Genomic DNA, 17998 nt, shown 5'->3' with positions numbered 1-17998 from the left:
CTCTGCCTGTGGCAGTACTGCAGGCATCTCATCCACCAACCAGGCTGACCTCAAGGGCGGGGACCATCTGGCCATCAGCTGTGGCCTGTGAGCCAAATGGTCACTGGCCCTAATCATTAAACTGACATCCTGTAAACTCACCCAGCCCTCAGGTTACTTCCAGAATGATGCCCTTGCCGCAGGGGTATTCTAAAGCAGACACAATCTCAGCCGTGTAAAATCGAATACAGGTCTCATCAAATGAACCGATTTTGCGAATATATTTAAGTAGTTCTCCATTTTTGGCATAACTAAGGCCGAAATCTGAATATTGTGCAGTTAAGGAAGTGTAAAAATCTTTTGTTTTGTTTTGGAACAGGTTTACTCTGCTGCCCAGGCTGGAGTGTAGGGGCATAGTCATAGCTCACCACAGCCTCAACCTCCCTTGGCTGCCTGCCGATCCTCCTCCTTAAATCCACAACTCCAAGTGGCTAATATAGGCATACCACTGGCTAATGTATTTATTTTGTAAAAGTCATTTCTTGAAAACTAGCCTTAAAAGACTGATCAGAATTGGTTTTAATTAAATGTAAACTGAAAGTACCTGTGGCCCAAGAAAGTCATGTCCCTGGATCTGACGGGCACCCCAGGCCCCAGCTCCAAGATGAGGCACCAGCATTGATGAGGGGTTTCTCATCAAGAACACCATTACACTGTCTCTGCTGAAACGGGAACAGGCTCCCAGCCCGACTGCTCCCTCTCTGAGCCCCTGGCGTGTCTGTGGTCAGCGTGAAAGTGGGATCAGTTGACAGGGCCTACAGACCCTGACTAAAAGCATGGCAACTCACTGCAGCTTCAATGCACAGGACCAAATGGGAGCTGGGGGCTGAGAGCTGCAGCCCCTGCCCCAGAGACAGGCATCCAGCGCGTGGCAATCACTCTTCCTTGCATATTCTATGGATAAAGTGACACATTATGTTTTGGTTTTTTTTTTTTTTTTTTGAGATCATCTGGCTCTGTCAGCCTAGGCTGGAGGCGTGTGGCCGGATCTCGCTCACTGCAGCCTGGCCTCCCGGTTCACGCCACGCATTTTCTGCCTTCAGCCTCCCGAAGGCTGGGGACTACAGGCGCCCGCCACTTCACCGCCAGTTTTTTGTATTTTTAGTAGAGACGGGTCAATCAGGTGGATTATCTCGATCTCCTATTCTTATCCGCTTCCGCCTCGCCTCCCAAAGTGCCATGGATTACAGGCTTGAGCCACCAAGGCCCGGCCTATGTTTTGGTTTTTTTAAGATGCAGTCTCTACTCTATTCAGGCTGCAGGTGTACTGCCACTGCTCACTGCAACCTCCCTCCCAGATTCAAGCCATTCTTCTGCCTCAGCCTCCCAGCAGGGTTCAAGCAAGCACGCGGCCACTGTCCAGTTATACCTTTTCATTTTTAGTAGAGACGGGTTTCATCTGCTAGCCAGTGATAGTCTCCATCTCTAACCTTGTGACCCTGCCCGCCGCCTCCCAAAGTGCTGGGATTACAGGCGGAGCCACCGCTTCGGGCTAGGGACACACTTTGTAAGACAAAAGCCATTTCGTGAACTTCTACACTCATTAAGTGTGTCTGGGAGGGCCCCCTCCTCGGGGCACCACTGCTCTGTGATGGCCCCATCTGTAGCCTCCTTTTCCAAGAGGACTTAAGGCCGACAACAAATGCACCCCATATACAGATTCCCTTGGAGCGGCAAACGTCTATCCCCATTACCGGAAACCTCCAGATACTTCACACTTACTCGCAGCCCAGGACACGGGGACCCAAGTCCTTGCTTGCCCTGAGCAGTGGCTCTCGAGGCCAGGAAGTGGGCTCAGGCTCGGCCAGCCACCTGCCGCCTCAGTTCTGGCTTCCGCCTGCTGGTGGGCACCATCATCTCCCACCAAGGATGAACCTGAAGCTTCAGGGCAATGAGAGGAGAACCCCACAAGGGAAGGGACTTGCAACCAAGGCTGCCCAAAGTGGCCCCTGTACAGGCCCATCTCTAAATACAACCCACACCGAGGATGCCTGGTGGGGCCTAAGTCCCTGGGTCTCGTTCCTTTCAGCGGTGAGTGAACCTTAACAACCTCCCGGGGCTTTGGAATTTGACTTAATGACGAAGGGCAACATGGACCACTGGACAAAGACCTGGAGTTCCCACTACCTGCACAGCTATGGCCAATCCCAAGTGGAAATCAGTCAGCAAAATTCGCCTCCTCTGGACTCTGAGCCCCTGGGCGGACAGGATGGGAGAGGTCAAGCATGTGCAATTCTGTTGCAGCCTCACAACCAACAAGCAGCCGTGTTCCGAGGGCTCTGCGGGAAGCCCAGAGGGACCCCCGTGGCTCAAACGGGGGCAGAGACATGCAGGGCCCGGGGGCACCCAAGAGGGACTGGGGCAGCTGTGAAGGTGAGAGAACATACCGTGAAGAAGTCACTGAGGGCGGGGGACAGAGGCAGGAACAGGGATGACACTGGAGGACAGCAGGCCTGTCTGGAGGCCAGCATTCTCTAAAACCTTCCACAAACCAACAGCAAAGCCCGCCCCGGGCCACGTGCCTGGCAGCTGTTCAGCCACTGCCCTGCTCCTCTCTAGGCAAAATCCCAGGGAAGCACCTTTTATCTGCCTCCATTTCCCTCTACCCTACTCTTCCTTGAACGGTCCCCCCAAGAAACTGCCTTCACCTGTCATCAACAACTGGCATTAGGCAGATGCATCGCCGCATTGTGTGCACCATCGCTTAAAGCCAGTAAGTAGCCAGCAGCACCCTCCATCAGAAACCGTTTGATCCCGTGGCCTCTGGGTCTCAGGATCAAAGGAGCAACACCCCGTCACAATCTCCTCTCCTCGGTGGGCCCCTCCTCATGTTCACCCCCTACACTGGGGGAACCCAGGCTCCACCCACAGAGGAGCCATCCTCTGGGCAGCCTGCCAGCTTGCTGTGAAAGTCCTCAAGGGCTCCTGGACTCCCTTGAGCCTCTACAGCAACCCAAGTGGTCCACCCAGACCTGAACAGTGGCACACGTGGATGCATGACATGCCAGCCCAGCACCCTTCCCGGTCTCTCCCAGCTCAGCAGCAGACACCGCTGTGCACTAGGCTTGAGGGCCAACTCCCCGGAGCTCCCCTGACTCCATTCTCTTGACCAATCTGTTCAAAACACCTCGACCACTGCCCCTGCCCCTCCTCTCCTGCCTGTTCTCCCGCCTGGCTCATGCTTGTAGAGCAAACCCTACATTCCCCTGTTGTAAAGAAGTAAAAGTCCAGAGCCATGCTGCTGCCAGGGCTCAGGGGCCCAGCCCATCACAGCCTTTCATGCCCCCAACCCCACCCACTCCTGCCCAGGAGTTTAAAGAGCCCCACACTGCCGCCAGCCCTAAGACTCTTGGCAGCACATCTTGCTGCCGGGAAGCCTCTGATACGGACAGTCTGTGCAAATCCAGCTCCTCCACCAACATCGAAGCTTCTCTGAGGGTGAGGACTTCTGCATACCAGCATCCCATCACTCCATCAACTCCAGACTCTGGCAAGGCCCCACTGCAACAGCACACACATTCGGCCGGGGTGCCGGCTGAGCTGCAGTGATGCAAAAGGAAGAGGGGGAGTGAAGCCAGAGCAAAGCTCTAACACAGAAGAGCCGGGTGCCTTCGGAGACGGATGACAGGTGGGAGAATCTCGTTCCTCTCCAGGCAGGATGGGGAGGCCACGACACTTGGGCCAGCTTGGAGGGTCGCAGGAGGAAAAGAGCAGATGCAGACTGCACCTGCTGGAGGCGAGGACAGTGTGGCCAGCCCAGCCACTGGCAGGCCCACGGGTGAGCTGGATGGGGAAGAGGTGGGGCCCACCCCAACTTCCACCGGGCCTTGCCTCCCAGATTCCTGAGCCAAGGTTTAAAAACACAAAAGATGGCGCTCTAGGGGAGCAAGGGACACCGACCAAGCAGGCCGCAGCAGAGGGGACTGTGCTGGAGCCGCATCAACGGCTTCTCTGGGGGAGGTAATCGCCCCAGACACACACCCCTGCCGCTCGGCTACAAGCCTCTGAATGCCAGTGCCTCGAGGGACCCACTGCAGGTGGTTGGGCTGCTCGTAAACACACAACTCCAAGATAGGTGACTAAATGACACCAACCACGCAAAGGATACACAGCTTCTCATCGTCCTGAAACGTGAAGTAAAGCTTAACAAAGAAGGGTGATCCAGGCGCGACATGACATCCCGCTCTCTGGTTACATACGGGACTTTGTTCTCTTTTATGATATGTCGCTTCTCCAGAATTTTAACTTCAGGTGAGAGAGAAGTGAGTTACTATCAGAAACAACACAAAACACTAAAGACGTGACTCACAAAGGTAACTGGTCAAATTAAAGTCTTTCAAACATTGTACATACAAGCCCGGTGGTCTCTGGGAAGCCAACAGCAGTCCCACCGAAATCAGCATGGTTCCCAGCCCTGCCACCCCGGCCCTGCCACCCCGGCTGCCCTGCACGGAGTCGCTGGCCCTGCTCCCAGACGCACAGCTCCCTGCAGCCCATACTCACTCGCATATTCTCTGGAGGTTGCCAGTTCTCGAGCCAGGACAACCTGGTTTGGAAAGAAAAGGAGAAAAAGAGAAAAAGAAACACAATGTAATAACCAGGACACTGGGTCTGACAAGTCCCTTCTCTGGCGCCTCACACACTTTTCTCTGTCTCACTGTTAGTTTGAACCTACAGTGAAATATTTTGGGTCTTGTACTGACAAATAGAGCTAAAAGCCAATGCCCGTGTTAATGTCTTCTAATGGCTAACAGAAAACGTATCCATCTCTCCATTGTTTTCGGCGCAACCCAAGTGAGCAAGCAATTCAGGAGCCTCCTTCACCGTTCTCAAGCGTGTTATGGTGGAAGACAGTAGCCACCACAGTGGTAGGTTAATAGGCCTCTTTGAAAAAAATACGTCCTTCTAGTATGCATTAAAAGCCGCCCGAATTGAAAGTCATTTTTGAACAAGTGCCATTAAGCACATTTCGTATAGCGCTTTATGGATACCGCTTGAAGAGAGCTCGGCCAAGGACACAGGGAACTAAACCAACAATGCATGGCCCTGCGTGCCCACAAGAGGGAGCCACCTTCCCGGGATGCCAGCAGGCCTCCTGCCCTGTCCTCTGCGTAGCACACCTGAGCCCTGCACTCAAACCCCACCTCCGAGACAGAACACTCCAGCAAAGAAGGCACCCTGAACAGGGAGAGAGACCCCCCACTTGGACTAGCCTGGGGCACACCCCAGGCATCTAGACTGGAAACCCCAGGCCCCAGCTCAGCCAGAGCTCTACAGGACAGCCAAAGAAGTGCACACCAAATAAAAGGCACACACAAGTGTCTCCTAAGACACCCCACAGGTGACCTGCGGGGCCTGAGGAGCAGGGAGCAGAGGAAACCTGTCCTGCTATACCCTAGCTGCAGGAAGACCTTCAGGAGGGCTGCCAGGCCAGGTCCACACTCTGGGTCTCAGCCCCAGCTGCAACCCGGGCAGCCCAGCGAGATCCCTAGCACCACGCAGCATGCTCACAACGGCTGGATTCTGCAGGACTCTGTGTACCTGGGCAGACTCCCTTCCCAGAGAACACGCAAGGCATGCCTCAGCCGCTGCAGGGGTAGGAGGGGACGTGGCCGTGAGGCCCCTCTCTGCTTGGTGCTTCGCGAGGTCACATTTTCTCCACGAGCACGTAAGGCTTCAAGCAAAGAAGAAAAAAGGAAGAAAGAATGGTGAATGAGCACGGATATTTAGTGGAACCCTTTCTAAGGGGATACCGACGTGATCTTTCTGTTGTCTAAACTCAACACTTTATAAGCAGGTTTCCTACAGGAAGGAAGGATCCTCTTCCAGAGAATGGCGCATGATGTGTTCCTCCTTGGAGGTTGTGGCCGTTCTCAGGGGGCCTCCCGGCTCTCTGGTGCTGCACTTCCCGGCTCTCCGGAGCTGCACCTGGCTGTTGCCCAGCCTCGTTACTATCACTGTCCTTTCCTCCTCCCCTGGAAGTCAACTTTTATGTGATCTCTATTTCAGGAAAGCTGAGAAAGAACTGAGGGTCACATATGTAATCTGAGACCCAGTACTGTGGATTCCAAACAGCCCCAGGAAGGAGCCTCCTGCCTCCTGGCACCTTCCTGCATAACCAGAAAGCCTGGGACCGCAGCCCCAGGAGGACAGAAAATGCCTCCACCCACCACGGAACCCAGGAACAGGGCACTTACAAATAAGCTCCTCCTTTTTCAGTCAAGATTAAATGCTATGTTTCACATATGACATATGCCTGTGGTCCCAGCTTACCTGGGGTGAGGCTAAGGCAGGAGGATCACATAAGCCCAGATGGTGAAGGCTGCAGTGAGCTATGATCACACCACTGCACTCCAGCCTCGGTGACAGAACAAGACTCTGTTTCTAAAAGAATAAATACATACATAATACACTAAATTTAAATTGGAAAGAGAAATATATGAAGTAAAACTTGAGGCGTACAGGCCCACGCCTTTAACCCTAATTTGCAGGCGCCATAAGAGAGAATCACTTGATTTCAGGAGTTCAAGACCAGCCTGGCAATGGCGACCCGCCTCTTAATAAACATCTCGGCACCACGCTGATGGCACCCTCGCAATCCAGCCACTTTGAGCTGGAGGTTAAGAGATCACTTGAGCCCAGGGAATGAGGGCTGCGTGAGCGCGACCGCCATTTCAGACTCAAGCCTGGCCGCCAGCACCTCATCCCCGGCGAAATGCGTTTCTGGCGGTGCCGGATTTTCACTTTCGACGGCGGTTGTATGCCATGCAATAATGCCTGCCAGTTTCCGTTATTTCTTCGAAGGATCCGAGTCCAGCCCCTGAATTAATTCCCGTCGAAGGTATTTTTCAAGAGGGCAACTCCTTTATGGGCGAAATTATTTTCATAAAGCTGTAAACGAAAATCCAAAGCGGCGCGTTAAAGCGATTAATTCAAAGCAGCATGCTGGAATATGGGCGTTTCGCTTTGCGGCTCTCACTTTTCTTTTGTATCAGGAAATATTTCATATATGTAAAAAGTGGAAAACAAGCCTCATCACTTCTTTCACAAAGGCCAGTAAGAAAGATTATGCAGGAGATCACCCAGGTTCTCCAGAGTGAGGATCCCCCAGGCTCCTGGAATGCCCACACGGCGCTCCTCTACGGTGAACAATGTGCACCCCGTCTCCTGAGGAGGCCCAGGTGACTCCCGGGAAGGTTTCAGGCCTCCCCTGAACCTGTTACAACTTTCACTAAATCCACAGCCACACACGGCTTCATGGGTCTCATATAAAGGCCCTAGTTCGCTTTGAACCTTCATTTCTTTGCTTTCAGAGGAAAAAAACACCTCGGCGATGGTGCAACAAGTAAGTAATTTGATAGTACTAAGTGAGCACATTTCTGTTTTGTGAAACTTGAACACAAGAATCTGGCGCTGCCCTGCTGAAATGTCCAGAGTGTACTGTTTTATGTATTTAAAAAATAAAAAATAAAAAAAGGTCAATAAATGTCCCCAAAAGCCTCTGGAGAGATACTAACTTTCAACCTAAGAAAAAAAAAGGCTTCCCAGGGCCCTGCCAGTGGGACACAAGGACACAGAATGTAACTTGCCGATGCCAGGTTAAAATGAAATTAACTGCATTAGAAAAAACCCACAGACCATCAAGAGATGTGTCTAACATTCTCATCTACAAAACCAGGTTAAATATTTACCCACACCCATCATCTGCTGTGGGTTACGAGCCTCAAAGACTCCTTGGCAGAGGCTTGCCAATAGCCACACCCTCTAAGGCCTGAAACCTCCTGTCCTGAAGGACACCAGCCTTGGTGGGAGTCTCCGGTAAGCCCCGAGGAAGGTGAGCCTCCCAAGGAACCACTGCTTGACACAGCAGCAGCAATACTCACTCAGGGTGAGCCTCCCCAGCAATTCTTTCCTCTAAACTTGAGTCCTCAGGCCGCTTCTTCGAGGCTGGCGGGCGCGGAGGCTGGGCGGCGCCAGGGAGCCGCACCGCACGAGGCTCCGGCTTTCTGCTGCAGTGCCGTCTATGGCGGCCCTGCCCCATGCCTGCGGAATGCTGTGGGGCCGTGGCTGGACCAGCCCGGGTCCCCATTGATGGGAAGGGCGCAGGAACATAACACCCCACGGGAATCTCGATGGGTAACGCGGCCATAATTGAGGGACAGGAAAGAGGCGCCGCGCCAAGCGCCTTGTCCTCACTGCATGGACTAAGGTGTAAGGACCTCTTCTCAACGCTCAAAAACAACCCCTCAAGCACAGGCAGCCAGCCGGATTTCGCGTTTGCTGTTGGCAGCCGCCTACCTTCTCCTGAAAGGCCAAGCGCCCATGCCGCGATGCCCGCTTATCTAATTTCAAAAGCCCTCACCCTCCTCCTCTCCTCGATTAGTAGTAATGAGCCTGAATCCACGTAACTCCCCAAGGTAACGGAGATGCCCACATCTTTAATTACCAGGGGATGGAGAGATAAGAGGAGGACTGGCATGTGCCACATGACAATTTCAGTGCTACAAGACTCAATAGCATCACACCACACTGCTTCGGCACCAAAACCCGGGATTGCAGTGGAAATGTTTTTGGAAAGCAGTTTGGCAACTGTCAACGCGACTACAGAACAGTTATCAATGAGACACAGAAATACGAAGGAGAGGAGGGAGGGCAGAACCCAGCTAACAATGTAAGCGGGCATGGAGGGAAGATCAGTGCAAAGTCAGCCGGTGACGGGCAAGGCTTAATTCCACAGTCGTAACAATCCCTCCCCAGACCCCATTGTGTCCTCACGGTGGTGACAACGGCCCCCCCACACTGCAGTAGAACAACGCGAGGCGAGCCCAGGCGTGCTGATGGTGGTTTCCGATTCAACTCCCACTCAAAGAACCCTAGAGAGTTCTTTTGACTCAGTCCTGCAGGGTCCTGCCCAGAAGTTATAGTCTGAAGACACAGGGTCTTCCCAAGGCCTGTGCCAGGACAGAGGAGCAGCTAAGCCTTTCTGAAGGGACTGTCGCCAGCCAAGCTGCAATCCTTGGAAACACTAAAAACACCCAGGTGTGGTGGCTCAGGCCTGTAATCCGAGCACTTTGGGAGGAAGAGGCAGGTGGATCCCCTGAGGTCGGGAGTTCAAGATCAGCCTGATCAACGTGGAGAAACCTCTTCCCTACTAAAAATACAAAATTAGGCCAGGCGGGGTGGCTCACGCCGGTAATCCCAGCACTTTGGGAGGCCCAGGCAGGAAAATCCCTTGGGGCCAGGAGTTCACGACCAGCCTGGGCAACACAGAAAGACCCTGTCCACAAAAAAAATATAAAATAAAATAAGCCAAGCATGGTGGTGTGTGCCTGTAGTCCCAGCTACATGGGAGGCTGAGGCAAGAGAACTGCCTGAGCCCAGGAGGTCAATGCTGCAATGAGCTATGACTGTGGCACTGCACTCCAGCCTAGGAGAGAGTCAGATACTATGTCAAAAAAATATGTTTTTGGTTTTTTCTTTCAAAAAAAGATTAAAAGGGCTAAGAAAGACAAAACAAATGTGGGATAGAGCATCTGTGACCCTAAACCTGAGGAAATTGTGAGTGGAGAAGGGAGGCTGCAGGCAGCAAGTATAGGAGGAGCTGGGCAGCTTGCAGCATGCAGCAACAAGTCGCCCGGGGCAGAGAGGCAGGGCCACCCAGAAGACACACACCTCTAATTTTAAAGCCTGACCAGCAATCACAGAGAGAAAGGCTTCTTTCTATAGATCTGCTGAAATCTATTATAACTCCAGACAAGGTGATAAAAACAAGTTTGGGGCCTGCACATGGGGTTCACGCCTCAATCCCACTTTCTGAAATGCAGCGGTGGATCACGCTGCAGGTCAGGAGATCGAGACGATCCTGGCTAACACGGGACGCTGAGGCAGGAGAATGGCGTGAAACCCGGAGTATGGATTGTTTCAGGATGGCATCGCATCACCGCACTCCAGCCCGGGCTACGCATACAGACCAAGACCTATCTCAAAACAAAAAAAAAGTATAAAACAGGAAAGAGTTAACCAAACACACAGTACTGATGAAATATGACCAAGGGGCTTCCTAATAAATATCTAAAAGAATTTGATCAATAAAATGTACACATTTTCATTTTCCAGTTTTTTAATGCTCAGTAACATTTTTAGCAGATATAGTTTAATAAACTGAACATTAAGAAAATCCTCAGGCGGTGTCATCGCTTAGAATCTGAAGATTGAGGCCAGGGAGGCAAAGCAGATCACCTGAGGTCAAAGTTGGAGACTAGCCTGCCTTAACATGGTGTAAACCTTGTTCTACTTGAAATACACAAAAAACAGCTATAATGGAGGCACCTGTAATCCCAGGCCATTGGGGAGGCTGAGGCAGGAGGCAGGAGTCACGCTTGAACCCTGAGTATGGATCGCTGCTGTAAGCCAAGATCGCGCCACTGCACTCCAGCCTGGGAGACAAGAGCAAAACTCCTCAAAAAAAAAAAAAAACTTCAAATACTATCAAGTATTACCGACATACAAAATCTCTCAGACACATAGAAATCATCCTTTGAATCCCTCCTAGAAGCTCAGCCTAAGAGAATGACTTTTAAAGTCACATTTATGAAATATTCCACTCACTGCAGCTTTGAGTATCATAGCAAAAGCTTAGAACAGCTACATGCCCATGTCAAAAGGGAAGAGACACGCCAGTCAAGTGACAACTCAATGAAATATTACACAGTCCTTAAAAATAGATATAAAAACTATGGAAACATGGTTACAAAATTAAAGCAAGTGGTGTATCTGGGTTAAGGGGATGTTGAAAATTTTCTGTACTCTTCCAGCAACTTTTCTATGTTTGAAAGTGAAAATATATATATATAAGAAAAAATACAAAATTTTTTTTTTTTTTTTTTTTTTTTTGAGACAGAGTTCCGCTTTTAGTCACTTCCAGGTTAGAGTGTTGGCCCTGCCCACTGCAAGCTCCCTCCCGGTTCACGCCATTCTCCTGCCTCCCAGCCTCCGAGTAGCTGGGATCAAGGGCTGCCTCACCAGCCTCCCGCTAGTTTTTGTATTTTTAGTGAGACAAGCTCACCCAGGTTAGCCAGGATGGTCTCGACTCTGACTGGTGATCCTACCGCCTCGCCTCCCAAAGTGCTGGGATTACAGGCGTGAGCCACCGCGCCTGGCCAACAAAATTGTTACAGATGCTAACATTGCAAAAGTGTTCCAGTCACGGCTACAGAAGAGACTAACAAGAAAACCATAACATGAGAAGCGCAGTCATTAAAATATTGGGATTATGGATTTTTCTTTTATGATAATTTTTTTGTTGGAGGCAAGGAAGCAAGGTCTTGCTCTGTTGCCCAGGCTGGCGTAAGTGGCTACGCAACGACATAGTTCAGTATAGCTCAAACTTGGGCCTAACCAACCTCTCTCTGGTCTCAGCTTTCTCCTAATGTGTTGAGATTACAATTTGTTTCATCGGTTCTGCACTTATGACACAAATCCAAGCTAAACATAACGTGAGGCCTAAGGTTCCTAGCTCTGTAGAAGGTGGGCTGCAGCCCTGAGAAACATTTTCATGTGTCTGAGAAGCTGGCTGAGCAGCCGAAGCAAGCACCAGGCTTTGGCTTCCCTGAAGCATGGAACCCTCTGGACTCGCAGGCTCACAAAGAACAAAGTAAAGTCTTGAATTAAGACTCAGTGGGAAGAAAGTTTTAATTACTAGGCTCGGGGCCAGCAAGAACCGTAATGGGCCTGGGCTATCCTCACAAGGCCGCCAGCCATGGGCATACCTGGACACAGCACAGGGCCTCCAAGGCTGCCCTGGACTGCAGAACAGCAGGCCTGCACTGAGCTGTAGGGACCCACACAAGGGAAGGGAGGCAGGAGGGCTGGCATTTCACACTGCACCGTCCCAGGCACCACAGCGTGGCTGCAAATTAACCTGGCCGCTCCCATAAGCCGCCATCAGTGTTCCACAGGTGGGGGAGGGAAGCGGAGAGCACCACCTGTCTCTGCCACGCACCATTCCCCTCCACACCTGTCCCACCACCACGTGCATCAGATCAACACGGCTTAAGTTCACATTCCAGTGCCGTGAGCCCCCAAGCACAGCCTTCCGACACAGCAGGAGGGAAGTACAGGACAGTGGCAAACTCTGGCCTCCAGCAAGGTGGGCTTCAGCTGCGTCTCCACCAGAGGCAGGGGCCAGCCCAGACCCAGTTTCCCAGCTCAGATGCAGGGCAGCACCTATGGAGGTGCAGAGCTAGAGGCCAGCCAGGGAAAAGCACACATGACACGCTTCCATTTCAGCAGAGATTCAAGGGAACACATTGCTTTATGAAAAACTGACAAGTGAGCCACTGAGTAAACTCTCATACATGAACAATTTTATGTTTTTAGTTGTATTCATATATTTATGACTGACTGACTGAATAAGAGTCTCACTCTGTTGTCCAGGCTGAGTGCAGTGAAGTAATCAGAGCTCACTGCAGCCTCGACCTCCCAGGCTCACATGATCCTCCTGTCTCAGCCTCCCAAGTAGCTGGGATTACAGGTACACACCACCATACCCAGCTACTTTTTAAATCTTTTTTTTTTTTTTTTTTTTTTTTTGAGATGGAGTCTCGCTCTGTCGCCCAGGCTGGAGTGCAGTGGTGCAATCTCGGCTCACTGCAAGCTCCGCCTTCCTAGTTCACGCCATTCTCCTGCCTCAGCCTCCCGAGTAGCTGGGACTACAGGCACCTGCCACCACGCCTGGCTAATTTTTTGTATTTTTACTAGAGACAGGGTTTCACCGTGTTAGCCAGGATGGTCTCGACCACTTCACCTCGTGATCTGCCGCCTCAGCCTCCCAAAGTGCTAGGATTACAGGTGTGAGACACCGCACCTGGTCAAGCAAGGATTTTACAGAAGAAATGAGCTTGGGAAGCTGGAAGCTTCCAAAGACTCGGGGTTAGTTCAGTGAGAAACAGTCTTTCAGCCTCAGGAGGATGCCACTGTTCTCTATACATCCGATATTTGAATAATTACAACTAGATTACTTAAACATGTCTTGGCTCCTAAGGTGGTTCCTTTTTCCCCCTACAAACCTGCTGCAGAAGACTAAAATCCAAAATATCACCTGAGTAAATAGATCCAAAAGATTAGTCAGTCATTAGTTACTAAACTCTCTCTGTCTAAGCCTTTTGCGCTTGAACTAGTCCTGGGCCTCAAAGAGACAGAGCTGTTCTAAGTGCAACATCAGAACGCCCGCCCTGCCACTCGCTCGCAGTCTGTCCCTGGGCGCATTACCTCAGCTCTCTGTGACTCAGATTCCTCATCTGAAAGTCAGGGAGCCGGAGGGCTGACCTCCCAAGCTTGCTATGAGGATTTATTGAGTTCACCTACCTACAAGATTCACCTGCGCAGGCCTTGGAGCCGGCTGGAAGCACTTTCACAACGAAGTAACACCGAAGACACATACATAAAGTTTTCTCAACCAATGGTCATTGGATCATAAAATAAGCCTTTCAAAGCCAAATGAAGTGTGTCCCCTTTTCCAAATGCCTTAAATATCTACTGGATTAGAAGGCCCAACTATAACTTTGAGGACAAAACTATATAGAAAGGCTGAGATCCCTCACACACAGGAGATAAATCAGGCCGGGCACAATGGCTAACACCTGTAATCCCAGCACTGGGCAGGATAAGGTGGGAGGATCACTTGAGGCCAGCCTGGCCAACATGGTGAAACCCCATCTCTAATAAAAATACAAAAAAATTAGCTGGGTGTGGTGGCAGCCACTTGTAATCTCAGCTACTCGGGAGGCTGAGACAGAAGAATCGTTTGAACCCAGGAGGTGGAACTTGCAGTGGGCAGAGATCGCGCCAGCCTGGGCGACAAAAGCGAAACTCCGACTCAAAAAGAAAAGGGAAATGAGGGTGCCTCCTATGGTCAAGAGGCTGTCCCGCAGATGAACAGTGCAGCCAGCAGAGAAAGGATCTCGAACAAAAAGCTAAGCTACTCCTTTGAATGGCAGTGTGTGCTCTGGAGCCTGGGAATGCAGTGGACAGGCACAGCCAGCGCACGCACACTCTCACACACGGCAAGCAGGAACGCCTCCCGCCCAGGCCCTGACCAGTGCTGTGGGAGGCTGCTACAATCCAACCAGCTCATCTCCAAAGGGATACTGCCCTCAGGTCAGCTGTGCTCACTGGCAAAGAACATTCTGGTAAAAACCTCCTCTCACCCCAGGAAACTCCACAAAGCTAGGCCCAGTACAGAAAACCAGGCGGAGGCAGGGGGTGCTAGGGAGGGAACGCCACTACCTTCCTCCACCCCGCAGGCTGCCACGCCTAAGGAGCACTGTGGCTATGAAAACCCACCAATGCACCGCTCGGTTCTGCGCTTCTACAGCTTTACCTGTGATAAGGCTACCCTCTCCCGGCCATCAAGACCTTTGCAAATGTGAGGCTAAATTGACATGGGATGAGGGAATGACACCGATTCTTGGTGTACTGCATTTCAGCAACTCCACGTCCGGGTTGCTGCTCTGCCCACACTGGTCCGCGGACCGCTACAGGCAGACGGGGAGCTGGCCCACAGCAGGCAAGTGGTCGCCAATGCTCTCTCGCGGTGCAACTCAGCAAAACGCAGCTCACCCCAACCAGCACGGAAGCCCCGGCAACAGGTGAGGGCCGGAGGAAAGCTGTTTCTATTTCTCCACGAGGGGAGGGAGGAGCAGTGGGTGGGTGAGCTCCAAGGGCAGCTGCTCAATCTCTCCTCCCACAGCCATCTCCACTGGCCTCCCAAGGAGCTTCTCACCTACCCAGGGCACACAGAGGGTAACGAGGCGGGAACTGCTAACTGTCTGAAGTCTAGTCCTCAGGCTCAACTGGGCTGCCAGCCTTAGGAAGCGCCAGGTCTCAATTTCACTAACCCACATCTTCAACACTGTCTTTGTATATTTGTCACACAAACATATGATGAAACAGGAAAATACAAGATTTCTCTGCAAGGAAGTTTTGTTCACTTTCCGCACTTTGGAACTTCCTACAGGTATACTTTAAACACCACTGATCAACATGAACCCCAGGATGCGAGTTACCTCTGAACGGGAGGGGCCAGAAACTACAATCTGAAGGGCCACTCGAGCCTTCTGGTAAATCCTGTTTTTCAAGTAGGGTAGTGGGCACATGTGAGTTTAATTTTCATTCTTTAAACTCTGCATATATCTTCTGTGTGCCACTTATAGGTATAACTTTAAATGCTATTGTTTAAAATCAATAAAATGCCATTTTTCTCTGCTAAAAAAAATTTTTTTGATTAAGTGCTTGCTGTTTGCCACACAGTCTTCTGAGCATTTTACATATATTACCGTGATTAGTCCTGAAAACAACTCTGGGGGTGGGTACCATCAGCATCCTTTCTACAGGTGGGGACACTGAGTACACAGCAAGTTTTTGTCCAGTCAAACACTCCACAGTGAGGTCACGCACAATTCTCAAGCAGAATCCAACTACAGAGCCCACACTCCCAGCCCCACCATGAGTAGGGGGTCTGCCCATCTAAGGCTGATGTATGTTCACCAGGGAACCAGGAGGGGCTGGGGGAAAACTGCAGCACCTAATCCTTAGCGCCTCGCCACACCGCAGGCCACGCCCTTCTGACCTGCCCATTCCCCTACATGGAATCTAGGCAACACACAAATTCAGACTAAGATTTATATTACTAAAATATTCGGCAAGAAGTTACCCCAGGCCGGGCGCGGTGGCTCAAGCCTGTAATCCCAGCACTTTGGGAGGCCGAGATGGGCGGATCACGAGGTCAGGAGATCGAGACCATCCTACTAACACGGGTGAAACCCCCGCCCCTACTAAGAAATACAAAAATAGCCGGGCTGTGGTGGCAGCTTCTGTAGTCCCAGCCGATCGGGAGGCTGGGAGGCCGAGAATGGCGGAACCCGGGAGTGCTGAGCTTGCAGTGAGCTGAGATAATGGCCACTGCACTCCAGCCTGGCGACAGCGCCGAGACTCCCCAAAAAAAAAAAAAAAAAAAAAAGAAGCTACCCCAGCCAGCCAGGCATGGCTCACCTCTGTAATCCCAGCACTTTGGGAGGTTTGTGACCATTCTTGGCTAACACACTGTGAAACCCCGCCTCTCTACTAAAATACAGCCAGCTGGCATGGTGGCGGGCTCTGTAGTCCCAGCTACTAGGGAGGCTGAGGCAGAAGAATCACGTGGAACCCGGGAGGCGCAGAGCTTGCAGTAACTCCTAGGATCAAGCCACGGCACTCCAGCCTGGGCACAGAGAGACTCTATCTCAAAAAATAAAAAATAAAAAAGATTCTACTCTGTAGGCCTGGCACAGTGGCTCAGGGCCTGTAATCCTGGGAGCACTTTGGGAGGCTGATATGTGGATGACCTGAGGTCGTGGAGCTGGAGGCCAGCATGACCCGCCTCATGGAGGAAACCCTGTCTCTGCTGGGGTAAAATACAAATTAGCCTTGCAGGGTGGCACATGCCTCTTTAAATCCCATTACCCTCGAGGCTGATGCAGGTGAACCGCTTGAACCCAGGAGGCAGAGGTTGCAGTGAGCCGAGATCGCGCCACTGCACTCCAGCCTGGGTTGCTAGAGCCAGGTCTGGCCCCAAAAAATAAAAAAGAAAGAAAAAGAAAGAGGCAGCAGACAGAAGGGGAGCAGACTCATCTCAAACCTGTCTCACATCCCCGGGAGGGATGCGGCCCCACCCAACTGGAAACCAGCCCTGTCAATCTGCATTGCTGGGGACGGCTCTGTCCCTGCAGTGTCCCAGGAGCATCCATGTCTGCAGAAAATGGTCAGAGGAGCAGGTGCCTGGACTCCATGCCAGCTCTGACCCAAAAGTCAGAAGGCCTCCAGGTCCCAAGTGTCTTCATCTAGAAATTGGAAGGATCCAACTAGGTGAGCAAGAAGGTCCCTTCCGAAATTAAATCACCACGAGTGTCCTACAATCTATAACACAAAAACTGCAAGTAGCAAAGAGCAAAGCCTACGTGCTTCCTTTTAGTAAAGTAAAACTAATTTTGCCAGACACAGTGGCGTGTACCTGTAGTCCCAGCTGCTCAGCAGGCTGCGGTGGGAGGGTCGCCTGAGCCCAGGAGTTGGAGACCACAGTGAGCTATGATCCCACCACAGCACTCCAGTCTCGATGACAGAGCAAGACCTCATCTCTAAAACAAAAAATAATGTATTTTTTTTAATTTTTGTAAGTAATTTTGTTTAACGTCACCAGTGATGAGTCATGCGGATGTCACGTACCCCAATACGACGCACTAAGGACAACTCATCTCTGTGGGATCTTCCTAACCCCACAACCTGTCCAACCACAAGAAGACATCAAACAAACCCAAATGAAGGCACATCCTGCAAAATACCTGACCAGGACTCTTCAAAAGTACCAAGGTGATGACAAACAAGGAAGGATGGCAGCTATCCTATACCAGAGGGGGCAAAGGAGACAGGACGATGCAATGCAGTGTGGCACCGGGGGCGTGGTCCTGAGATAGGAAGGACATGGGGGAAAACTGACAAAATCCAAAACAAGTTCGTCGCTCGGTGAGTAGTGTGGTGCCAGTGTGAACACCTCAGTTTTGACAGAGGCATCATGGTAATGTGATAGCATTAGGGGAAGCTGGCTGGGGTATATTATGGAAATTCTGTGTTGTCTGTAATTTTTCTACATATCTAAAAGTATTCCAAAATAGTTTACGCTTTAAATAATTTTGTTAGGAGACTATTTTGATACTTCAGGTAAACTTACAGGATCTGAAAACATCCTGTGTCATTCAAAACCTGACTCTGACTCGATGCTCAACATTAATTTGAAAAATAAAGAGCTACCGAAGGGAAATCATATACTTGAAACGAAAAAAGCCCTAATAGAACAAGTTTAGTATGAATTTCTTATCATCACCAACTTCTTTGGCATGTTTTGTCCAAAAGGTCTCAGAGTTTGGCT

General features: G+C 51.1%; 1 protein-coding gene and 1 non-coding gene across 2 annotated transcripts in view; one reads left to right on the top strand and one right to left on the bottom strand.

Annotated features, from left to right (window-relative positions):
- Positions 1–184: 184 nt before the first annotated feature.
- On the bottom strand, positions 185–4680 carry LOC101005844. The gene is made up of 3 exons (XR_004179895.1): positions 4543–4680; positions 4148–4284; positions 185–303 (listed from the first exon to the last, which is right to left on the bottom strand). It is a non-coding gene; the product is annotated as an uncharacterized LOC101005844 (transcript).
- Positions 4681–6754: 2074 nt separating this feature from the next.
- Positions 6755–17998, top strand: part of LOC116268622 (BTB/POZ domain-containing protein KCTD5-like) — a 31896-nt gene continuing 20652 nt past the window's right edge. The window contains exons 1-4 of the mRNA XM_031657990.1: positions 6755–6797; positions 14197–14228; positions 14343–14464; positions 14580–14687. Of these exons, the coding sequence (XP_031513850.1) occupies positions 6755–6797; positions 14197–14228; positions 14343–14464; positions 14580–14687 (305 nt within the window). The remainder of the gene's footprint in view (positions 6798–14196; positions 14229–14342; positions 14465–14579; positions 14688–17998) is intronic.

Source organism: Papio anubis, chromosome 18 (genome assembly GCF_008728515.1).
Source record: "Papio anubis isolate 15944 chromosome 18, Panubis1.0, whole genome shotgun sequence".
NCBI classification, from domain to species: Eukaryota; Metazoa; Chordata; class Mammalia; order Primates; family Cercopithecidae; genus Papio; species Papio anubis.
Note: the sequence above shows the minus strand (reverse complement) of the source record. Positions and strands in the feature narration are given on the sequence as shown.